Source organism: Danio aesculapii, chromosome 7 (assembly GCF_903798145.1).
Source record: "Danio aesculapii chromosome 7, fDanAes4.1, whole genome shotgun sequence".
In the NCBI taxonomy this organism is placed as follows: Eukaryota; Metazoa; Chordata; class Actinopteri; order Cypriniformes; family Danionidae; genus Danio; species Danio aesculapii.
This window is the reverse complement of record NC_079441.1, coordinates 17,013,833-17,040,478: the sequence shown is the minus strand read 5'-3', so window position 1 is coordinate 17,040,478 and position 26,646 is coordinate 17,013,833. Positions and strand designations below refer to the sequence as shown.

Here is a 26,646-nt window from a genome sequence, read left to right as displayed (position 1 = left end):
AACACAATGTGAAAACCGCAAATATCAGAAGAGAAAAACGGGTTCATAAGCATGCAATGCAGAAATATAAAAAAGCAAAAGCAAGAATTTCGGTTTGCTGCACTGCTGGGTTCCACACAATTTCTTCATGTTGTCACAAAATCAATTGAGGTAACTTAATCCTTTTTAGAAATTTAAATGGACTTAATGTAAAACAATTGAGTTGTCCTTAAGAATTAAACTTAAGAATTGTGTTCTTTCAACTCATTTTAAATAAGTCATTGAGTGTGTTGCTGCAAAGAAATAGAATTAGTTTTTCCCAAATCATAGCGTGTTAAAATGAACTTGTCTTTGCACATTGGATGAGGATTCGATTAGAAATACAAGGTGAAGCAGTCTGAATGATTGCTATCTAACCTGCACTGTAAAACCCAAAAAGTTAAGATAACTCAAACCATTTGAGGAAACCGATAGCAACAAACCATTTAAGTTCAAAAACTAATCCTAATGAGTACTGTGAACTTAATCCAGTTGAGCAAACGACGCAATTAAAGCAAGTAAAACCCAATAAATGAAGAGTATATATATATATATATATATATATATATATATATATATATATATATATATATATATATATATATATATAAATATAAATTCAGCAATAATAATTTTATCTTTTTCATATATTATTACCATCAGGGTGCAAATTATAGAGGGGGTTTTGGGGGATTGACCCTCCTGATTAACGCTTGATCTCCCCCTGAAGGACATCAAAGCAAGATGGGTGGGGGGAAGGGGGTTAGACCTTTAATAGTAAGAAATAACTTTCTCTTATCTTTGATCTATATCTTAAATATTAATAATTAAAAATGTATAACATAAATATACATTTGATCCCTCTAAAATGGTGTATACCATTGTGAATGCATTATCGCACCAATCAATGCTAGGAAAAATATCATTCAAGTCTGAACCTGGCAGTTCTACAGCACCGATAGACGTATTTTCAATAGTTTTCAAAAAACCCATTTCTTGTAAACTAGATGTTTATATCTGCATGTAGCCTAAAAACATTAGACACATCATATATAGTTTGACCTACAGTAATTTCTAAAATAGTCACTACATATCCTTCAAAACACTGGAAAAGTATACATTTTATTAATAAATTAGATGTAATTTAAATACATTCATAAATTTGATTCAGTAAAGCATGTATTACTAAACTACAACCGAAAAAAGTTGACCCCCTCCACCCTCCGATCGTCAATGTATAAATCGCACACTGACTAGTATTATAAAAGATTATAGATTGATAGATTACAGATGATAGTTTTAATAATCATTTGAGGCCATCACAACTGAAGCCTCCAGCCTTGTGTTCAACAGCTCATAAAAGTTTTAAACAGAAATCATCATTTTTGCCTACCCCTTTCTATCCACAATGAGCAAACACACAGAAGAACAGGCTTCCGAGTTCATAAAACAGAGGCTAAAACAACAGATAATCAGGAAAATCCGTCATGACTGGCTACCAAAGACATGCCGGAACTCATAATGTAAGGAGACGGGCTCATCTCAGCGAGGGGCCGACAGAGGAGGGTGCAGGGCCAAATTCTTATTCTTCTCACCCACCTCATTCCAGTTAAACCGAGCAAGACTGTCACAAGTTATCCATCTCGTGCAGCCAAAGAGCCCTCGGCTTTTTGAAGTTCAATCCAACAGTTGCTGCAATCCTTTCCAACTGTCTGACTAACGCTTCGTTTCTCTCTCTTTCTTTATTTTCTCAAGCTGCTTTCTGTAGCATAAACACGGCTTCCATAATACTAAAAGACTGGCCCAGGGCCCTGTGTTTTCCCCCAGCTCAAGTTAAATAAAAATGAAAGGTATGCTTGAGTTGAGGAGAAACTGAGGGTCTACAGTGAGCGGTGATGGACTGCTGAAAACCTGCTCACCTGAACACTTCCTGCGCCTGAATCGTGGATTATACACTCAGATCTGAAGACATACGCAAGAGACGCTTCGCTAATGCAATTTAGTGTTTTTGGCAGAGAGTGAAAATGTTTTGCTGTGACTGAAGGGGTCTGCTGGTTTATATCTGAGGCTCTTGATTTGGACTTTTCCACAAGGCCAATGTTGTGCATGAATGAGTTACAAGCAAAACTGGGTTTAAACACATGAGGGAAAGACAGGTCTTTGGTGGAATCTGTGTCAGAACGGCCCAATTTCTGTCGTTTGTGATGCAAATAAAATTGTTAACCAACTTAAACAACTGTAAAGCAAAACAAACTTCATATCAATTGCTTTTGTAAAAATTCTAAATGGAGTTTGCATGTTCTCCCCGTGTTCGCATGGGTTTCCTCTGGGTTTCCCCCCACAGTCCAAAGATATGCGCTATAGGTGAAATAAATTAAAGCTAAATTGGCCGTATAGTGTATGAGTGTTTGTGTTTATGCGGAAGTGTATGGGTGTTTCCCAGTAGTGGTTGCCGCTGGAAGGGGATCAGGTGCTTAAAACATATGCTGGAATAGTTGGTGGTTCATTCTGCTATGGCGACCTCAGAAATAGAGAAATAGAGACTAAACCGAAGGAAAATTAATAAACGAATGAAAATTCTAAATGACTAAAAATGAAATGCATCAATAAAAATATAAAATACACTTCAGCTTCAATATTTCTCACTTACATATAGTGTTGGAACAATATAAATATATAGTATTTATAACTGACAATTACTTGAAGCTTTTTTCTTAAGCTGCTTTAGAACAATAATTATTGTTGACTTAAATTATTATTAGCTTAAGCTTGACTATAAAACCCTTAACTAAATAGTCATATAAAAAAATAAATAAATACATACATGAATTAATTAATAAAGAAAGAATAAATTCAAAAATGCATAATTAAAGCTTTAAAAATGTTAACCTAATAGAACATATATATATATAGCTTGTTAAAGAATTAACCTAGCTTGTTAAAAAATTTAATATTTCTCAAGTTTAATAAAGCATTTTTAAACTAGCTTGTCTAATTAACATAATTAATCTAGTTAAGTTAAATTCTTCATTAAACATAACTTGAGAAATACTAGATTTTTTATTGATAATTTTGTCTTCAAAAATTATGGGTTTGTTCAAATTTAGAGTTATATTATATGCATTTCAGTTTTTTTTGTAATATATATATATATATATATATATATATATATATATATATATATATATATATATATATATATATATATATATATATATATATATATATATATATATATATTAGAAATATTAGATTTTTTTAACAAGCTAGGTTAATTCTTTAACAAGCTAGGTTAATTGGTAAAGTCATTGGACAAGATTTGTTTGTTCTGTAGCCAATCAATACAATATTGTATTATAATTGCTCATTGCTCATAATATTGACCTTAGCAGTTTTTACCTTGCTATTTTTAATTCCAGCCAAACTAAAAGAAAGAAGGCTTTACCCAGAAGAAACAATATAGCAGAAAATACTGAGGAAAAAATTCCTTGCTCTGTTGAAAAAGAATGAAAATTTCTCTGGAAGGCTAATCATTTTGCCTTCAGCTGTACTGATGATTTAAATAGAACATTGGTTGTATACGAAGATTGTAATTCAGATATGCATTTCAAATATTAAACTCAACCCCAAAAATGTCTTTCCCCAGATGTTCTGGTCTAGCCAATTTCTCAATTTACTTGTTTTTCGCAAATATAATCACGTGGAGCTTACAATGAACAGAAAACAAGAACACCAAACAATTACTTGCTAAATCAACAACATTAATTATACAGAATTTTCAAACCTTAATTCTATATTCCCAGAAGTCTCAATGTTTTTTTTTAAAACAAGCAAGTATTTCAACTTGAATTAAAATAGAGGGTTATTTAGCATTTCTTGTGATTGCGAGAGGCCATCCAAAACACACATAAATAATCTGCCGTCTTTCCTGATTGCACTTTAAACTAAATGCTGGATCTTTCCATCCCCGGAGAAGATTTTTAACCCTTGGAGAAAAGACACCATGGCAGTTGTTGTAACCTCTAAATCGCAGATTAACCCCTCAGCATCCCATTTACAAAACCCTCGCCGAAAGACGAAAGCAGAGAAACGGCCTCTGAAAGCACCACAACCTCTGACCTCCAGAACAAGCCAATTAACAGACATAATGAGCAGAGATACAAGAAAGAGCGGAAAACAAGAAAATGACTGAGACTGAATCTGAAAGAGAGAGAGAATGAGAGTAGGGCTGCATTTATTTGATCAAAAATTCTGTAAAAAAAATAGTGCATATTATTAACATCTAAAATAACGGAAAGAAATGTCAGTGCCGAAAACGGTTGAGTTGTTGGATTTAAAAACCTTGATTCATTTACCATTAAAACTCTATGCTCAAAAAAACATGTCAGGCACATTTAGACAACTAATCTTTTGATGAAACAATTAAGACTCCTTTTAAAGATCAAAATGCAGCCCAGCCAACGAAAATTCTGTCATCATTTACTCTTTCTCCATTTGTTCCAAACCTGTTTGAGTTTCTTTCTTCTGTTGAACACAAAGGAAGATACACTGAAGAATGTAAAAAAAACAGCCATTGACTTACATAGTATTTATTGTTACTACTGTGTACAGTACAACAATAAACAGTACAGTTTATTCCAACTTAAGAATATCTTCCTTTGTGTTCAACCAAAGACAGAAATTTGTAAATGTTTCGAAACACTTAAGTGTGAGTAAATGATGCGGAATGTTTACATTTTAAGTGAACTATCTCTTTAACAGTCACTTTTGGTCTTTATATGTTGCCAGTTGCCAGTATTACACTTAATCTGTTCTTGTGATCTTTACTATTGGAATTTGCCAATTGATGATGACATTACATGAAAACACAAGGACACAAGACTCTTATATATTCTTTGATTTTCTACAGAGGATCTTACACTTATTGGACAATTAACAGGCATATCACTTTATTAAAGGAACAATATGTAAGATTTTTCTTCCCCAAAAAAATCTAAATCCACTAGAACAGTGGCCTCCTGTGAATTTATTTTCAAATATTTTTTAAAAAGTCTTATTAAAAGTCTAGAAAAGTTAAAAAAATTTTACCTAACACTTTAAAAGTCAATATTATTAGCCCCCTTAAGCAATATTGTTTTTTTCGATTGTTTACAGAACAAACCATCGTTATACAATGATTTTCCTAATTACCCTCACTTGTTAATTTAAGCTGAATACTAGTATCTTGAAAAATATCTAGTAAAACATTATGTCCTGTCATCATGGCAAAGATAAAATAAATCAGTTATTAGAAATGAGTTATTAAAATTATTATGCTTAAAAATGTGTTGAAAAAATATTCTCTCCGTTAAACAGAAATTGGTGAAAACAATATACAGGGGGGCTAATAAATCAGGAGGGCTAATAATTCTGTCTTCAACTGCATTATGCTGATTTGTGTGCTTACATTATCCGAAATGTTTTGAAGAATGTTCAAATTCAGAGAAATCAGCTATTTTAAAGGGCCATGAAACCCCCCTCTTATACACTATAAACACTATAAATGAAGTGGACTTCTCCCTCAATCTCTGAGTCTGAATGCAGACTCAGTGCAGCAGGTCTCTTGCCCTGCCTATTTCAACCATTAGCCCTAAATTAGTCTAAATGTGAACGAACTCAACTGATAAAAGGCAAAGTCCGCCATTCTCCAATTCTCGTACTGCTCTCCCAACAAAAATGCTTGCTGCACACATACAGCTTTGCTGTATCGGCCCTGACAGCATCGCGGGCAAAAACATGCAATAAACCCCGTGGATCATGGAAACAAACACATACGATCCTTTATGAATGGCTAAATACTGCGTGCCGTATGCAGAGTCCGTGGACGCGGTCTCACCCAGTCATCAACATAGGGTCTCACAGCTTGACAGGTCTGCCTTGCCTTCGGAAAGCACGTGCTCTCATGAATCATTAAGAAGCAAAGTCTTGACATAGGATAAGAAAACTCTGCTATGTATAATAATGAGAAACCGATGCTGTGTAGTTAATTAAAATAATTAAATGTTCTGCGTTTTTGTGCTGCGTCACACTCGTCTCTAATTAGCAATTGCTTCTCATTTCGCTTCGACACAAGACACAAGTCTTATTCTGTTTCATACTACCATGATAGTAAGTTTTGAATATGCTAAAAACACTTTTTTTTGCTGCTTGTTCAAACTACTCAAAAGTTTTTTTCGAACAACTTAAATGTTTTAAGTTTGATCCACTTAAATTTGTAAAAAAAAAAGAAAGAAAAAAAGATGAAGCTAACTTAATCGATTTGTGTTGGGACAACATGAAGGAATTGTGAGAAACCCAGTACTTTTTTTCAGGGTTTTCACCTTTTATGGATAGTACAGTAGAGATTGTTGACAGGAAAGCAAAGAGAGGGAAGGATCGGCATAGGACCACGAGGCAGGAATCAAACTCAGGTCGCCGTGAGCCCCGGAGTGCATGTGTCGACGTACTAATCACTACACCACTGGTGAAGACAGAACCCAGTATTTTTTTTTACACTGACTGGCATTCGCAGTTTGTTCAAATAACTTCTTTAAAATGAGCCGAAACAACACAATTGTTGAGGTTTTTTGGGGACAACTTAATTGTTTTATGTTCAATCTACTTAAACTTGTAAAAAAAACAACAACAATAAGTTAACTTAATTCCTTCATGTTGTCCCAACCCAAATAGACTGTATAAAATCCAGCATTTTTTACACTATACTTTAGCTCATCCATGAACAAATGAAGACAACTCCCTTGATTCCACAGTCACATCATCAAACTACATCTTTGGTTGTTGTGAAGACACGCCCTCTAGTGGCGAAAATGATATGCTGTGGCTTTAAAATCCCTGTAATAATTTTACATCATTCGCAAATATATAGTGAGCTCTCAATAAATCGCTTAGCTCAAATCAGAAGCAGAAAAAAGTGAATGCCAAAATCCAGCCAAAGCCTCTAATAAGCTTATACTGACCTTATTCTTTGATGCGGAAGTACGCTTGTTTTTGCGATTGTTTTAGAAAGACCTGTTAAGTCACCTAAGGGAGAAATGACTAGCAATAATTAACTATTAAACTGCTTGCTCTCCACACAAGTGTATTCCTAACTATACATGAAAAGATGAATACTGTACAAAATCTCTCTTACATGCTCCCTGAAGCCCTGCCCACTGTTTGTTAACTGTTGTTTGCATGCATTGAAGGCCTACCACATGGTTCACAGCTGCACCTTATCATCAGCCCCTTTAAGTAATGTAACTTCAGAGTAGCAGTATGCTCTTGTCTTTCACTGCTCTGGACTCCTCATATGGTGTTGTGGCTGCGTGCAACAGTGAGTTATGTTTTCCTGTAGTGTTTATTTATGAAATATTGTTTGTATATGCAGTTTTTTCTTGTGCTTATTTATGGATTATTGTTTATGCAGTTTTTTAATTTATTTGTTTGGTCTGTATATATGATTAGAAACCAGTCTGCTACAGTTATGTACTGGCATTGGTGAATAAAATCCAACGAAATGGATCTTGTTTTGGAAGTGTTTTGACTGACACTCCATTGTGATACCCCCCCCTGCGAGTCAGCATTATCTTCCTAATTTCTTACAAATATAACAAGAAAATATCAGTTTGCAATATAACGAGTCGTTTTTAATGTCAAAAATCAATGGACATGAATGAGAGCGGAAGTCTCGAGCTAAAAAGATTAGAATGGCTGCGCCCGCTCGAACGTGAAGAATAAGGTCAATAGCCACTGACAGATGATAGATATATTCCTCTCTGAATATCATCATGTTACTGCGATTACAACAGTTACGCTGGGCCGCACATCCCATGTTTGGCTCTGATCTCGATGACTTTGTGTCCTCAAGAGCCCTAAGGCGTTCAGTAATGAACGTAAGTGAGGAGTGCAGATCCACTGCACCATGATACACCTTTATTTAGCATTTAGCTCTAGTAATTACCGCTCCAGTTTCTCTGGCTGCGTGTGTTGCCTAGTAACACTGACATCTGGATAATGGATAGAAATGAAAGCATAAGATGAGGGGAAAATTGTTTTTTCAAATTGTGCTCTTTCTTTTTTTTTTAATGTCCGTCGTTCAAGGAACAATGTGTAAAGCGAGCACGACTGCGGCTTTCATCATCTCTGCTTAGAGATCTTTTATGCAGACTCTATATTTACGAAAATCCTTTACAGAAATGGCAAACAGACGCCAGTTTACTGTATTAGAAAAGATGAAGAATATAAAATGTTTCTATTTTTGAAATCGTGACTAAATTAGAGTATATTTGCTCATTTGTTTCCATATCTGGTTCCCTAACTCATGCGATGTTACACTGACAATCCTCATGGAGAATATTATGGTTAAAGGAAAAGAAAAGTGGCATCACTGACTCACCCTCTTTACATTCCAAACTAAAATGACTTTCTTTCTTAGATGGAGGAAAATCTTCTCCACCACAACTCTAATTTATAGTACAATTCAGTGGATGACTTTCTTTTTTATCAATCTCATCTGCTGAACAAATCTGAATGACTTGTGTCAAAAATACAGATATTCATTCATTCAACATCAATGCCAATTTTATTTATAAAGCACTATTAAACACAACCAGAGGTTGACCAATACACATCACAACAAAGACAAATATAAACTAATAAAGCTAAAACTGACATTTTTCATTGATAAAATGCCAAATCAAAGTAGTAAGTTCTCAACCTAGATTTAAAAACAGAAAGAGATGAAAGAGATCTAATACAGATGAGCAGAGCATTCCACAACCTTGGACCAGCTACTGCGAAGGCACAGTCACCGCTGCATTTCAGCCTCAACTAATGGGATACATAACAATCTCTGGTTAGATGACCGAAGAGACCGACCAAGGGTGCGTTTCCCAAACAATGACGTAACTCGCAGCTGAACTATCATAGTAAGATGCATAATTTAGGAAAAGCGTGCCGCTTTGCTTACGGATCATCAGCTGTTCCTACACACATGCAACGGTCACGTTTCAAAATAGTTCAGCTCAGGTTTGAGGTGAGTTGTCTAAATTGCACCCAGCAAGCTGAACTGGCGCTCTAGGCGAACGGTGACCACACCGCCCTCAAGCCGAAAGTGCACTCTCTGTTTTTTAATGTTTTGGTGTTGTGTCCTCTGAGGGTAATGCGTGTGTGTGTGTGTGTGTGTGTGTGTGTGTGTGTGTGTGTGTGTGTGTTTGTGTTGTGTCCTCTGAGGAGGAGGGTAGTGTGTGTGTGTGTGTGTGTGTGTGAGAAAAGAGCAGGTAGACTGTGACGGGCTAGGAGATCTCCTTGCCAGTTCTTGGAGTTTTTGCTCAATAAAATAGTCGTCAGTATTTTCAAGTCCATCATCTGTATTTATATTCACGCACTGGCAGCCAAAATCCACGCCTTACACTATGAAGCGTGTGTGCACTGTGATTACTTCTATATTGTTGATTAGCTGCTGGGCATTTCACTCTGTCTAGCGCTGAAGACTGTCAGTTTCGACCAATCGCAGCAGGCTGTCATCGGTCCAATCAGCGCAGATTAGCTTCGCGCTGAGGAGGGGTTTGGGAACAAATGAATCGCTGATAGATTCACATGGGAGTCGCTGGGATAATTAGGTAAAAATAAATGCAGATTATAAGACCATAAGTGTTTTTTGACCTTGCAAGCATATTAGACTGTTGTTGGAGACCCTTACAACCAAAATATGACCCTATTTCATGTATAATATGGGCTCTTTAAATAATAGGTCAACTATAGCTTTTGTCATGAGCAATGGCTGTGTTCAAAACAACATCAATGTTTTCAAAGAGCACTGTGAAGGGAGCACAATTGTAAACATGAAGATCGCTAAAACTGAACTGTAAAAATACTTTGATATCAAATTACACCTACGAGAGATGACCTTAATGCTTTTTTATTTTTAATAATTCCAAGTTTAAATGTTAGAATGTTCTAAATGAATAGGGCATGGGGGATAGCTGGGAATAGTACACAGCTAGGAACTATGTTTCTAACTACAGCTCCAGAGGTAGTCGCAGTTTGCGAATGTTCATGGGAACGATGGATTTGGGAAATGCCAAATCAACTAACTATATTTGTAACGACAGAACTTGCAACCTTAGTTTGCTAATGATAATTTTCGGAAACGCACCCCAAGCTAATGCTCAATCAACATGTCTGACAGATTATAAGGTTTCAAGCCATTTAGAGATTTAAAAACCAGAAGATTTTTAAAAGTGACTCGATAGTGCAAAGGCAACCATTGCAAAGAGCGTAAAACTGGTGTAATGTGGTCATGTTTCTTGGTACCTATTAAAAGCCTTGCAGCAGCTTTTTCAACTAATTGTAAACAGGATAAGGTTTTCTGACTAATCCCAAAGTATAGTGAGTTACAATAGTCCAACCTAGTGGTGATAAAAGCATGAATTATTTTTTCAAAATGTTTTCTAGATAGAATAGATTTAACTGTTTTTAAGAGTCTAAAGCTGAAAGAAGCAGGATTTAACCACTGCATTTATCTATTTGTCAAAACTCAAGCTGTCATCCAGAATAACACCCCGATTTTTCAAGATTAACTATCGGTGCTCTAGAAGAGTTTTACGGGTCGAACAGAATTATTTCTAAATCTCATTAAAATCTAGAAAGTTCAAAGACAACCAGGTTTTCACACCTGACAAGTATAGCATAAGAGTGTCTAGCCCACTTGAACTTGGTTCAAAACGCAGGTAGATTTGGGTGTCATACCCATATCAGTGAAAATGAAATTCATTCATTTTCCATTTGGCTTAGTCTCTATTTTAGAGGTCTACAATATTTATCTATATTATAACTGTTATAACTATTATAAATGTGTTTTACTCAGCGGATGCCCTTTCAGCTGCAACCCATTACTGGGAAACACCTATACACTCTCACATTCACGCACACATACACTCATAAACTACTTAAATTTTGTTTATTTAATTCACCTTTAGCGCATGTCTTTGGACTGTGGGAGAAACCAGAGCATCTGGAGGAAACCCATGTCAACATGAGGAGAACATGCAAACTCCACACAGAAATGCCAACTGGCCCCACCGGGACTCGAACCAGCGACCTTCTTGCTGTGAAGCGACAGTGCTAACCACTGAACCACTGAGCAAACAACAGGCTTTATATCTTACACATATTTTAAAATGTGATTTACAGCTGAGTGTTCAGGATCATTACTCAACATGACATGATTACTTCAACATGACATGATTATTCAGAAATCGTTCTAATATGATCTGAAGCTTCATGAAATATTTTAATGTTCAACAGATGTACTGCTTGTGGAAACTATACTACTATTAAAAAAGTTTGAGGTGAGACTGACCTTTTTAATATTAACATACATTAATCATTTCACTCAAAAAGTGTTCATTACATTTATTAAAATGAGAGAAATGACTGTTAAATCAATGTTCTATTTAAAAAACTGAAAATAACCACAATATCAGTTTAAAGAGCCCCTATCATGCAACACCACATTGTTTAAATGGCAAATCCATTTTTGCCACTTTGTGGGCTCATGGGTGTGCTGGTCTAAAAAGGAGGTGTGTTAAGGCGCATTGTTGGCGTGTTGCTATTTTGAGGAACTAAAATAGACCGAGTCTTTGACCAACTAAAAGCTGGTCTAAAGTCCAGAGCAGAACACGTTAGTTATGCGCCTATGCAGGTCCAAACGTTTACACATTGCTTAACACACACAGGATGTCCATCAATACACAAATATCTTTACATATGAAAAGGATGAAAATGTTACAAAAATTATTCTTTTCTACTTAAATATAAAAACCACTGCCTCCATGCCTTCATATCGGGGGACTTTTTTCAGTTTATTCATGACAGTTTGCATTTGTATAATGTTTTTATTATTATTATTATGAGTATTATTTATTATTATTATTTATATATGCATATTTATATTTGTTTTAATAAAAACAAGTTTAGATTTGTCCACCTGCCGAGTTTAGGAGACGTATACATCACCATGTAGGCATAAGAATAGGACATGTGCTTGGATATGACTCAGTTTTTTGACCACACTTCGTTATTATTGCTCATTTATTCGTTTGTTGGAAATTAAAACTCATAGAAATAGTTTGCAGTTTAATAGTTCAATAGTTTGAAAAATGTTTGCACTTAACAAAGGAAATTAAATATGTAGGCTAATGGATGTCTTAAGTGTGCGTACAACACCGTATCCACAAAAGTGAAAGAGTGCAAGTAAAGAGAAAGTAAAGAGACATGCCTTTAAAGCTTTTGCACCGTGTGCTTTAGACTTTGCGCCTAGATCATTAAAATAGAGCCCTGTGTGTTTAATCTTAATCTAAAAAAACTGAAAAAATTACTCTTGTACAAAATAATGTTTGTAAAAACACCTCTAAAACCTTTAAAGTCATAAAACAATTCTTATTCAATTGCAATCTTTGGTTTGCTGCATTTAATTGTGCTATTTTATTACAAAATCATATTTATTGGGCTAGTATTTTTAATCAGTTTTATATCACAATCAAGAATTGTGAAACATAACTTGGTTAACACTTTACAATAAGGTTTATTAGTTCATGCATTTACTAAAATCAACAAACAATGAACAATGCATTTGTTATAGTATTTGTCTGTTACAGTAGTTAACGTTAGTGAATGAAAATACAGTTGTTCATTGTTAGTTCATATTAACTCATGGTGCATTTACTAATGTTAACTAGCATGAATTTCAATTAAATGATTTTTTTGTTCATTATTAGTTCATGTTAGTAATGAAATCTTATTGTAAAGCGTGACCAGCTAAGTTTGTAACAGGACAAGTAAAAAAAAAAAAAAATCAATACTTGCCTTGACAATTTAAAAATGCTTAAGCCATTAAAATTGTTAAATGCTTTGCTCTTAATACAATACTGATTCAATGGAAGAAATTGATGCTACTATTAACCCCTAAACTGTACCATTTCTTACTAAATAATACAGAAGTGCAACACAGCAGACTTAATAAACGAGAAGACACAAACTGTACCTTTGCAGGATCAGCTTCAGCAATGGCAGCGGCTGTTTCCAACGCTAATCTGCAGAGATCTCCATCACTGCGGAAGATGAGCTGCGAGACCAGCAGACACACAGTATCCGGCACTTTCTCACAGACGGACAGCGAAGACTGCAGAGAGTAAAGCCATTCTGAGGAAGACGTGGAGTCTGTGGAAACCCGGTGTAAAACGCTGACAGCCACCTGAAGCTCGCTGTACCAAGTGCTGAGAGGTAAATCCAGCTGTATTGAGTCCTGGAGAGATAAACAACAATCACAGTGTCACATATTACTTTTGTTCTGTTTACATCTGTGTTAACATGTTTTTGTTGATCCAATCATAATTGAACAAAGCCAAGTGTAGGTGTAAACTTTTCAAACTTGTATACTTTCAACCAGGGTATGATGGGGTAATAAAATTAGCGTACTGTATAATCAGATTGCTGCAGTATTGTAGACATGTTTGGGGTTGAATGTGTTCAAATAGTCACTTAAAGGGCACCTAGGTTAGCCCTTTTTTCAGATTTAATATAAGTCTTTTGTGTCTCCAGAATGTGTGTGTAAAGTTTCAGCTCAAAACACCCATCAGATTTTTTATTATACCTTTTATTAAAGTCCTATTTATACATTTTTTCACTGGGTAGCGGTTTTGGTGTACTGCTTCTTTAAGGCTAGTCCTCCCCGCCCACCGTTTCTACGTGCCTTTCTGCGTGCCTTAATCTCCTCCCTCGGCAGCGTCAGACAACAGACAGACTTAAAGGAAGCAGACCTCACATAGCAGACACACACAGACACACACACAGACAGACAGAGCGCCCATTTAGCTTTGCACTCTTTTTGCACGCAAATGTGACAGGATACAGGTTAATCTCCACTGCTGTATGGATATCTGTTACGTTAATGTACAAAATAAACCTGATTTATTAAACCTGAGTAAAGCTGAAGTAAATCGCTGTAATTCATTACACACGTGTTCTGTTTTAAAACATTTTAAACATGTGAAACTCACTCTTGATCACATTTGACGATGATTGATGATCCTAATGAACTGAACAGACCTTTTATTCCCGGTTGCTTTGCGCATGTCTGGTCAATATGATTATACACATGACTACCGGGACATGTTAATACTTGCAGCTGTCAATCAATTCGGTGGGCGGGGGGGGCCGCGTCAAGTTGTGGTCGGTCTGAAAACCGCTCCAATTAGTCCACCGTTTTTTATGTTGCTAAATTGAAAAAAAAAGGACAGGGTGTGTTTATATCACCCCAATATGACGGTCTATACACCATACATGCACATATGTCTGTCCAACCAGCTTGAAAAGTAGATTTTTCACCATAGGTGCCCTTTAAAAGTCCCATGAAATAAAAAAAACCTACGTTTTTTTAGATGTTAGTACCAGTATTGTTAGATTTTAGCATATCTATAAGCTGGTGTGCACCAAAACAGATACATAATTTGCCATTAGAAGATATCAAATCCATCCAAAGCTGGCAGTTTGTCACAAAAGCTCATATTTCAGTTCTCTTCAAATCTTGACCAATCAAATGCTTTCTAGTATCTGACATGCTCTACCCCCTTCAAAACCCTTCACATTTGATGTGCTTGAGCTCAACCACTATCACTGGCAGAGTGGTGATAAAGCAAAGCACTTTTGGCTGGGTTTTTTTTTTGTTTTCCAAATCAGGGAGGAGCTACATTATGTCCCACCCTCTCTTCATGTTTCGGTTGAGATTACGTCAAACATCCAATAAAAAATTGCACATTACAAAGCAATTCATGGGACCTTTAAGGGTACTTTTACAGCTATGGTTTGGTTCATTTGGTATAGACCAATTTCTGCAGTTTTGCTTTCTTTTCACATCACACTGATTGCTCTGGTCTGAACCAATTGAAATGAACCAAATGACAACATCCACATCCTGCATTGGCAAGACGCGTCATTGAATGCATTTCCTAAACTACTTTTCGATTGGTCAGAATGAATTTGTGCAAATATTCCTACAAAACTCCCGAAAGTAAACAAAGAGAGGATGAAAAGCCAGCACAAATCAACAATTTTTAGTATGGAGAGACGACTGCACTGGATGACTGTAACGCTGGATATCATTCATTCATTTATTCATTTTTCTTCGGCTTAGTCCCTGATTATCAGGGGCCGTCACAGCGGAATGAACTGCCAACTATTCTAACACGCACTTATTTACTATGGCCAGTTTAGTTTATTCAGTTCACCTGCATTTTTTGAGACTGTGGGGGAAACCGGACCACCCGGAGGAAACCCACAGGAACACGCGGAGAACATGCAAACTCCACACAGAAATGCCAACTGGTCCAGCCGGAACTGCCCGGAACAGCCCTGCAGTGAGGCGATGGTACTAACCTCTGAGCCACCCTGTTGGATATCATATATTATAGAATTTGAATGAATCACCGGCGTCAAGGTGGCGCAGTGGGTGGCATGATCGCTATACAGTAGGTGAATTGAATAAGCTAAATTGGCCATAGTGTATGTGTGTGAATGCAAGAGTGTAATGGTGTTTCCCAGTGTTGGGTTGTGGCTGGAAGGGCATTCGCTGTGTTAAACATATGCTGGATAAGTTGGCGGTTCATTCCGCTGTGGCAACCCCCGATTAATAAAGGGACTAAGCCGAAAAGAAAATGAATGAATGAATGAATCACTTCAGACAAACTATACATTTTGAGCAGGAAATGCAGCTTGAAAACAATGTTTTAAAGCACTGCAAATGGTGAGGGCACACTGCTAGTCACTTCAGATGTTTGACAACGAGTATACCATGGAGCTTTTGCTAAAGCACTGTAAACAAAGATATTTGCCCTCATCTCATAATTCACAGCACAGCTGACTACAGCAGCTGGTTTAGTCCAAAAATGTGCAGGAATGAAAGCTGCTGTTCTCCATTGTCTCAATTCATTTTTGTTTATACATACTAAAAAAAATGAGCAGTATAGATTTATACAGTTGAGGAAACATTATTAGTCTTTTTTTATTAGAAAATAGGGCCTTTAAAATCATGCTTAATGCCTTGGCTGGGTCAGTTGGCGTTTCTGTGTGGAGTTTGCATGTTCTCCCCGTGTTTGCGTGGGTTTCCTCAAGGTACTCCGGTTTCCCCCACAAGTCCAAAGGCATGCGCTGCTATAGGTGAATTGGGTAAGCTAAATTGTCCATAGTGAATGAGAGTGTATGGGTGTTTCCCAGTGATGGGTTGCAGCTGAAAGAGTATCCTTAAAACATATGCTGGATAAGTTGGCGGTTACTTCCACTGTGGCAACCCCTGGTTAATAAAGGGACTAAGCCGAAAATTAGTGAAGGTTTTTTTCCCTCTCCGCTGTCGCCACTGGCTTGCATGGTTCAGGATCTATAGAGCTGCGCATCGTTGGATTTGCCCTTCAATATTTGGACTCTCAGTAGTGATTATTAAACCACACTGAACTGAGCTCAACTGAACTGAACTTAAACACTACAAACTGAACTACACTGTTCCTATTTACTGTGACCTTTTATGTGAAGCTGCTTTGACACGATCTACATTGTATAAGCGCTATACAAATAAAGGTGAATTGAATTGAGAAGAAATGAATGAATGAATGAATGAATGAATGAATGAATGAATGAATGAATGAATGGGTGGATGGATGATCATTTGTTGTACCTCTTTTCGCCTGGCAGGTTCTCTCTGGACTGTTTGCAGGAGTGAATTGGCCAGTTTTTGGTTCTTCGTGTGTGTTTGAGTGTCTGTCAGGGCTTCCATGAGGCTAGAGCAGGACAGCACCTGTAACAAGGGCATCACCAGCAGAGACGCACCCCATGGAGGAGGCAGTTCTGGTGGGACAATCTTCACAGCTGGAGGAGAAGAAAAAAAAAGTCGAGTTACACAGTAGTTTACAGCTTACAAAAAAATGAATCAATATGTAATTCAGTTTTGAGGTCAAAGTTCAGTATGTTGAGACTTCAAAACTTCTGTGTCTTTGTTTAAATACATTTAATTATATAAAAGCAGTTTTCTACTGGGACTGTTCACACAAAAATAAACAATTGTCATCATTTACTCACCTTTCCTCTGTTGAACACAAAAGAAGATGTTTTGAATGTTTGGATAAGCTGATGTCTTATTTTGTGTTCAAGAAAAAAACATTTTTTGTAACCTGTAAATTATTATTTTTGGATGCACTACACCTTTAAGGATAATAAATGATAATTGATGAATATGCATTCTTAATGAGTAAAACTGAAAACTGATTAACCACTTAAACTGAAATATTGTGAAAAATGATATATTAACAATTGCGGGTGGCTCAGTAGTTTGCACTGTCACCTCACAGCAAGAAGGTTGCTGGTTCGAGCCCTGGCTGGATGAGTTGGCGTTTCTGTGTGGAGTTTGCATGTTCTCTCCGTTTTTGCGTGTTTTTTTCCGGGTGCTCCGCTTTCCCCCACAGTCCAAAGACATGCAGTATAGGTGAATTGAATAAACTAAATTGGCAGTAGTGTGTGTGTGAATGATTGTGTACGGATGTTTCCCAGTTTTGGGTTGCAGCTAAGAGGGCCTCCGCTGTGTAAAACATATGCTGGATAAGTTGACGGTTCATTCCGCTGTGGCGACCCCTGATGAATAAAAGGACTAAGCTGAAGGAAAAGAAATAATGAATATTAACAAATGTAACTGAAAAGTTACATATTTTATTCACTCTTTTTCCTTCAGCTTATTCTCTTATCAGGGGTCTCCACAGCGGAATGAACCGTCTTATTTAAAAAATATATATTTTATTTATTGAATATAATTATTTATTCAATTTACTTCATTTATTTGAAGAGCCATTCCAGTATTACATGAACCTTTATAAATCATTTAAATTCTGTATGTTGATTGATGGTGCTCAAGAAAAAACGTTCTTAATACTGAAAACATTGCATTATGTGAAATATTTTAAAACCTTTTGTAATACTATAAATCACTTTTAATCAGTTTAACGCATACTACTAACTTAAAATGTAGTGTTAAGGGTTTGTGGTGGTTCATTCCGCTTTGACGAACCCTGATGAATAAAGGGACTAAGCCAAAAAGAATATGAATGAATGTTAGGGATTTGTTTAAATTCCTAGACCCAAGTTCAAGCCCTAGAAATCTAATAACTAAGAAACATAGGTTGTTTTGTGAAGACAAAGAATTAGAATTTTTGTGCTCTACATAGAGTACTCTGATTTTAGACTGCAAAAATATATATTTTTTCTTACTAGTTTTTGTTTTGTGTGTATATTTAGCCCAAATATCCAAAAATGTTAAATCAAGAAGGATTTTTTTTCAGATAAGTAAAATTACTGCCTTTTTTTTCAGAAAAAAATCCAAATTAGTTGAGATTTTCCTTAAAACAAGCAAAATAGTCTGGCACACGACTAAAAATTAATAACAAAAGTCAATATGACAAATATTTTTATGTTGCTTTAACTTATTTAAATAAGTTAATCAGGTTTCAACTAAATGTTTTGAGTTATACAAAGTTTAACCTAATTTTTTTAGTCAGGTTGATTAATGTAAGTTGAGATGACTAGAAAAGTTAAAGGTGCTGTATGTACGTTCTTGACTCTTCTAAAGCATAAAAATACCATAATATGTTTGCAGATATTTAAGAAACATGCCAAGTAACCTTTCTTGTTTATCTAAAAAACAATGCTGAAGTCAGATATTTTGCTTTAAAAATGTGTTTTCCGTGCTGAAACGCTGTCTTTGTTTTGGTTCTTTCAACCCACCGAATGCCAGTTTAGCCAATTACAGTATATGTCAGTATATGTACTGTACAATATATATATATATATATATATATATATATATTGCCTTGTTGGAAAACCACATATTTCATTCATTCATTGATTCATTCAGAAAGGTTCTCAAAGCATGGGTCCGTGACCTCTGGTGGACAGTAGCAGACTACGAGATGTGACGCAGATTCAGAATTCCATATGAGATTATTAATTAGCAAATAATATAAATATTACAAATGTAAACATTAGGTAAGCAGGTTACATTGTAACCCTGTGTCCTAACAACATGCTACATGATGAGATTTAAAGTGATAAGCAATTTGGCTGTTTGCCCCAGACAAAATTTAAAAACAGCCATTCAGAAGCACAGAATAGTACACTTACTGCACGCCAACGAAACGGTAAAGTATTTAATCTAATTAATACATATTAATCCTCTTTAACATTATGAAATGTACATGCTAAATCACTGATATGTGTTGGTTTTGAATCACAGTTCTAAAGTTCAATTTCAAACAGTTTATTTTATTTTCAAGATCTGATGTAAACTATCTGCTGCTGCTTTTAAACTCACAATAGTAGAATTTAACACTGAATAAAGCACATGAAGTGTACCTGAGGTGATCATTATCAGTTTTCTGTTGTTCAGCTGCAAGAAGCAGTTTCTAATATATCAATTTGAGGTGTTGGTTAGAACAAAAACTCCTTTTAATATGGAGAATATTCCTTCTATCACGTTAGAACAAGATTTAAACCAGCCTTGTTGGTCCTCCATCTGGCAACCTGCGCTTGCGTGTGTTTTGATCAAGGAATACAATACCTAGTTCAACCACTGGGTATCAAACTTACATACTGCACCTTTAACTGAAACATTTTAGGCAGCAATAATTTTTTGCTTAACCCAATGGCAGATATATATAAATATATATATAATTTATTTTATTTATTTTTTGCTTGTTTTAAGGACATTAATATTTTCTGAAAACAAGACAATAATTTTTACTCAAGTAAGAAAAGCTATTTTTGCAATGAGATTTGCAAGAAAACTCCTTGTTTTTCAGGCATGCTTTGTGCAAATGAAGCGTGGCGTGTAAATATGAAAGCTTCAGAGAGCAAGAGGGGTTTTACCAAGATCTAGGAGGGCCGTTTGCTGAGAGACGGAGGCGTTTAGCAGGAGCAGCGAGATTCCCATGATCACTTGCTCAGCCGGGAGTTCCTACAATTAGATGGAGCACAATCAGACAAACGCTTTGACACAGATGGAGTCGCAGAGGGAACGCTGAATGCAAATCGCTTCCAGCTAGACGACGCTGCACAAACAACACCATTATAAAGATGAGAGGAGAAGATTTGTAGAGATCACACAGAGAGTACAACTGCAGCAACTAAATAATAATAATAACTTTGTCCTTCCTTGTGAAAAAAAAAAAAAAAACGAACACTTTTTTTGATCTGCATTTTGTTAACAAAAGCAATTAAACAGAACTGTAAAACATAATATGCTTTTGATTTGTGGAAACATGTCTCAAAACATGAGAGTAATCATGATTTTATAAGTCAGAACAACTTCATATTTTTATTTTGTACTACAGCAATGTTTGCGAAAACACCACAGCACACACATGGCAGTGACTGTTCTAAACCAAATTCTCAGTTGAGGTTTGTTTTGGAGCTTAGTGTGCACATATACACTCACCGGCCATTTTAATAGGTACAACTTACTAGTACCAGGTTGGACCACCTTTTGCCTTCAGAACTGCCTTAATCCTTCGTGGCATAGATTCAACAAGGTACTGGAAATATTCCCCATGCTTTCATGTTTTTCATGCCAAATTCTGACCTACCATCTCAATGTCGCAGCAGAAATCGAGATTCATCAGATCAGGCAACGTTTTCCCAATCTTCTATTGTCCAATTTTGGTGAGCCTGTGTGAATTGTAGCCTCAGTTTCCTGTTCTTAGCTGACAAGAGTGGCACCCGGTGTGGTTTTCTGCTCCTGTAGCTCATCCGCCTCAAGGATCGACGTGTTGTGCGTTCAGAGATGCTCTTCTCCATACCTCGGTTGTAACTAGTGGTTATTTGATTTACTGTTTCCTTTCTATCAGCTTGAATAAGTCTGGCCATTCTCCTGTGACCTCTGGCATCCAGGTATTTGCATCCACAGAACTGCTGCTCACTGGATATTTTCTCTTTTTTGGACTATTCTCTGTAAACCATAGAGATGGTTGTGCTTGAAAATCCCAGTAGATCAGCAGTTTCTGAAATACTCAGACCACCAGGCACCAACAACCATACCACGTTTAAGGTAATTTAAATGCCCTTTCTTCCCCATTCTGATACTCGGTTTGAACTGCAGCAGATCGTCTTGACCATGTAGACACGCCTATATGCTTTGAGTTGCTGCCATGTGATTGGCTGACTAGAAATTTGCGTTAACAATCAATTGGACAGGTGTACCTAATAAAGTGGCCGGTCAGTGTATGTGTGAAATTATACAGATTGAGCCTCATTTTATTTTTTTATAAGCAATCTGGGTAATATGTGTTTTATAAATATGCAAGTGTATGTACACTGTAAAAATATTCGTAAATTAGCAGTTTTACGTATCCATGTTTTTGTTTTTCCTTATATATTTATGCTTTTGAATTACATTACAGGACTTTGATCTTTCTTTCAACAACTTTTAACTTTGAAAAATAAAAAAGTTAACATTTTATGAACATTTTTAATAGTTTAAAGTGATATATTGTCTGGGTTGGTGTTGTATATTACGCTGTAAAAACATTGTAATAAACTTCCAGTACATTTTCTGTTATTTTACAGACTTATTTCCCCCTATATTATTTCTCATACATTATATGTTTTCAAACTACTAAAATATCAATAAAAGTCACTTTGTTAAACTGTAGAGTTGGACTTTTAACATCAAAAAGTCGCCAGAGCAGAGATCAAGGCCCCATAACGCAATTCACAACCGTAAATAAACGCAAAACAGCAGAGAGAGGGAAAGGATTGGAATACGACCTCGAGGTGGGAATTGAACTCGGTCGCCGTGACCAACGGAGAGCCATGTGTCGATGTACTAACCACTACTAACCAATATGGACTAGAAACAAGAAACAAGGTTCTTGCAGTATGTGTGCATTCACCTCTGCATGTGCAGGTATAATGTGGTGGAGTGTGTGAAGCAGAGACATCAGCTCTCCTCCCAGATGAACCGTGAGTTGACAGGCACACAGGAGCTGGAGAGCTAGCCGGGTCAGTTCCTTCCTCCAGAGGTCTGGATGGCTGATCAGAGCTGCTGTCAGAGACTCAGCAAACGAGCTCAACTCCACCACTGCTGTTATACTGTCCACCTGACAGGGTACAAATAAGAAAGTAAAAAAAAGTGTGAGACAAAATGAATATGCTATATTTTATTTTATTATCTATTATTTATTTGACATGTATGCTCTTATAAAAAAGTGACTTACATGTGAGGATAAAAAAGTGAAGAGATATACTTTGAAGTGATTATTAAACAGGAAAACTGAAAACACAACATATGTTGGCTGTTAATCCTTATGCAGCACAACATTAAAGAGTAATTTAATGTTTCTCAATTACGTTTGCCAACTAATTTATGTTTCTTTAGTTAATACGAGTCAATCAATTATAGTATCATTCAAAAGTCTGGGTTCTGTAAGGTAATAAATGATTTTAAATTATGCTCATTAAGGTTGCATTTACATACTCAAAACAGAGTAAAATATGGTGATATACATGTTTTTATGATTAAAAACAATTAAAAAATCTTTTTAGTATATATATTTAAAGTATTTTATTTCTGTGACACAGGGTTGAATGTTCAGCCTCATTACTCCATTTTTTTGTATCACATAATCCATCAGAATTCATTTTAATATGTTGTATTACAGAATGTATTATTAATTATTATCAGATATTAAAACAGCAGTGCCACTCCAGATTTTTTAGGGTAAGTCTACACTTATCCAAAAAATTTGAAAACGGTTTTGTCTAAAATCGATCCATGTTCACACAATCGTTTTCAATTCTCTCCAAAAAAAATGGTGGTCCACATTAGGTGAATTGGTCACATGACTAAAATGCATTAGCGTTTTTGAAAGCCTCTATTTTCACAGTCCACGCTGCAACACAAAAACAGTGTTTTAAAATTGATCCACTTTGGACAGCACTTTCAAAAAGATTTTAGTTTTCTAAAAATGACGCCTCAGTTTGGAAGGAAGGCCGAAACAGACTGAAATATGCGTTTTTAAACAAAAATGTATTAGCATGGACATGGCCTTACTATGTACTATTTGTTTTTAAAATGTAATGTAACTTTTAATGACTGATTGATTTTATTTGACAATTTTAACAAAAATATTCAAACATGTCCAATTAGACTAATTCATACTTATTTTAAAACTGTCAAGGATAAAATACCCAAAAAAGCCACAGGCTTATTTCCATTGTAGTCCTCGATATTCATAAAAAATGAACAAACAAATCATAAATGGAGTGCAAACATCATCAACTCTGCAACTCAGCACAACTTCAAACATAAAACAACAATTTTTAAATTTCCTTTCTGAAAACACTCTCAAATTGAATCTCTCTAAAACTCCTGGGCAGTACATTCCACGCAACAGAGCTATAGTACACAAAAAAGAATTTCTACCTGTTTCACTTTCCCTGCTACTCGCTCTTGTAGAATGACAGTGTACCTCACTTACGAAAACACAATAGTCAAGAAATTATTTTGGTATCATTTTCTTTAAAATCTTAAACGCCATCACAAATTTCAGAAAAGTTACCCTTTTTTCAACTTTTATAAAATTACTTTTACTAAAATGTTTATTATTTAAATGTGTCAGTGGATGTACTTTCATAACAATTCTACACAACTTATTTTGGGTTGTCTGCAATTTATCTTTCATTTTCTTAGAACTACCGCTGTACCAAAAGGCTGCAGCATAATGAAAATATGGCTGTGCTAATGCGCTAGCTAATATTTTTAAAGTTTGGGTATCTAAGAGCTCTGCCTGTCTTGCTAAAAACTTAATTTGAGAACTATTTTGAATGAACTATAACAGCCATCTTCTCACCTGTCAAATTACTATCTAAAATGCAAACTAAATATTTACCTTCATGTTTTGGTGTAATAATTTGATGCTCCACTTTTACCTCTTACCTGATATATTTTTGCAGGAGTTTCGCAGCTGAACCAAATAAAATGTATTAGGTTTTACCCAAAGGTAAGGACAATTTATTAAGGCAAAACCATTTAGAGACTTCCTCAATTTGTTTACCTATTTCATTTTCAATAAATTCCTTCCTCTCATGTGACACAATTATTGCTGTATCATCCGCATGTATAGCAGCTAAATACAACAAATAATAATAAAAAAAAAAATTATAAAAATAATAAATTGCTAACCTGAAAATCTTGAACCAAAGACATTGTTGACATGAAATGGAAGATTTGACAGTATTTTCATCCCTATTTAAAAAAAGAAATTATGTGGGAATCAGGAATTAATTGAATCATTAGATGGTTGTCATTTGCTATTGGAGAATCTAATGAGAGTGACAGATCTCATGTTAGTAAACGTTAAACAATCATTTGCATGGATAAATGATTTATAATAAATGCTTTTACAAGCATTCATTAAAGCCCCTCATGTTAAATGATAACATACGGACTGAATAAATATATTGGACACTTTTTCCCCTTACTGTCAACTCAGAAAGTCTAGAATGATATATATATATATAAAATCATTAGTTTACAATTTCCTTTTTTATTACTTTTAAGTGCTTTACTTATAAGTGTTTATTTGTAGGTATGTGTGTGTAGATATATACTCTTTTTTTTTTTCTTTTTTCAATGGCATGGTTGTGGTAGGGGAGGGGTCATGTACTGCTTTAAAACCTTGAAATACCCCACAAAGAAAAACATTTTTGGATTGCACTACTTAACTCCTAATATCACTAGTTAAAAAACATTTTTTCAACACATCCCATAATTTCTAAAATATCAGCCTCTACCAAATGGTTGATATGTCGGTTTATGATAAAAGTACTGGAATTAATACATACAGTTGAAGTCAGAATTATTAGCCCCCCTGAATTATTTGCCCCCGTTTATTTTTTCCCCAATTTCTGTTTAACAGAGAAGATTTATTCAACACATTTCTAAACATAATAGTTTTAATAACTAATTTCTAATAACTAATTTATTTTATCTTTGCCATGATGACAGTAAATAATATTTTACTGGATATTTTTCAAGACACTTCTATACAGCTTAAAGTGACATTTAAAGGCTTAACTAGGTTAATTAGGTTAACTAGGCAGGTTAGAGTGATTAGGCAAGTTATTGGTTGTTGGCCTGTTCTGTAGACTATACAAAAAATTGCTTAAAGGGGCTAATCATTTTGTCCCTAAAATGGTTTTTAAAAAATGTAAAACTGCTTTTATTCTAGCCGAAATAAAACAAATAAGACTTCTTCCAAAAGGGGGCTAATAATTCTGACTTCAACTGTATATTATGAAAAGTCTGAAAATATGACGTGTAAGAACAATTTATCTAAAAGAATATTCAAAATAAAACATTTTGGAACACTAAATCATCTTTATTTATTGAAGTCAATATATAAAAATAACATCCATTTTAATTTAATCCAGATTTTTTGTTAAACTCCCAATGATCAGAAATATACCTTTAGTTGAAACCACATCTAACCCTCATAGCACATTAAAACTACTTAAGTTCAGCACATCCTCCAGCTTACCAGCATGTGTGGCAGCAGGTCGAAGAGGCTGCGTATCAGCTCACGGACCACCCTCATGCCGGACGCCCCTTTCTCCTCCAGCCTGTCAGACTCAGGAGACTCTCGTGGCTGGAGCAGGACCCTGAGGAGACTCTGTCTGAGCAGAGCGTTTTCTGACAACCGCTGGGGCTCGCAGTACAGGTAACGGAGGAATGGGACCAGCATTTCCACAAACACTGGCTCATCTCTGAAGAAGAAAAACACACACACACACAAATGGCCATAAGACATTCATCTGTTTAAAATTGTTCTAGGTGATCATTTGGTATCAGAAGTGGCTAATATGAAAGGCAAAGGTCTCTAGAATATTTTACTAAAATAAAATATGATCATGCCTTGATTTTAAATTATTTAATTAGGACAGTAAGGTCTGACTTTGCTTAGACAAAAGTCTTGTCACTTAACAGAAATAATGTACAGTATAGAATATAAAGTCATGGTGTGGTGGAAAAAGAATTAATATTGTGTATGACTCCCATGAGCTTGGAAGACTGCATCCATACATTTCTGCAATGAATCAAATAACTTATTAGTAAAGTCATCTGGAATAGCAAAGAAAGCGTTCTTGCAGGGCTCCCAGAATTCATCAAGATTCTTTGGATTCATCTTCAATGCCTCTTCCTTCATCTTCCCCAGACATGCTCAATATTGTTCATGTCTGGTGACTGGGCTAGCCAATCCTGGACCACCTTGACCTTCTTTGATTTCATGAACTTTGATGTGGAGGCTGAAGTATGAGAATGAGCGCTATTCTGCTGAAGAATTTGCCCTCTCCTGTGGTTTGTAATGTAATGGGCAGCACAAATGTCTTGATACCTCAGGCTGTTGATGTTGTCATCCACTCTGCAGATCTGTTGCACACCCCCATACTGTATGTAACCCCAAACCATGATTTTTCCTTCACAAACTTGACTGATTTCTCTTAGAATCTTGGGTCCATGTT

General features: G+C 35.6%; 1 protein-coding gene across 1 annotated transcript in view; it reads right to left on the bottom strand.

The window, feature by feature from the left end:
• Positions 1 to 26,646, bottom strand: part of focad (focadhesin) — a 117,526-nt gene that overhangs the window by 52,897 nt on the left and 37,983 nt on the right. Inside the window, exons 7-11 of the mRNA XM_056461147.1 lie at positions 25,665 to 25,890; positions 22,017 to 22,223; positions 19,996 to 20,083; positions 16,763 to 16,953; positions 13,082 to 13,342 (exon numbers count right to left, since the gene is read on the bottom strand). Of these exons, the coding sequence (XP_056317122.1) occupies positions 13,082 to 13,342; positions 16,763 to 16,953; positions 19,996 to 20,083; positions 22,017 to 22,223; positions 25,665 to 25,890 (973 nt within the window). The remainder of the gene's footprint in view (positions 1 to 13,081; positions 13,343 to 16,762; positions 16,954 to 19,995; positions 20,084 to 22,016; positions 22,224 to 25,664; positions 25,891 to 26,646) is intronic.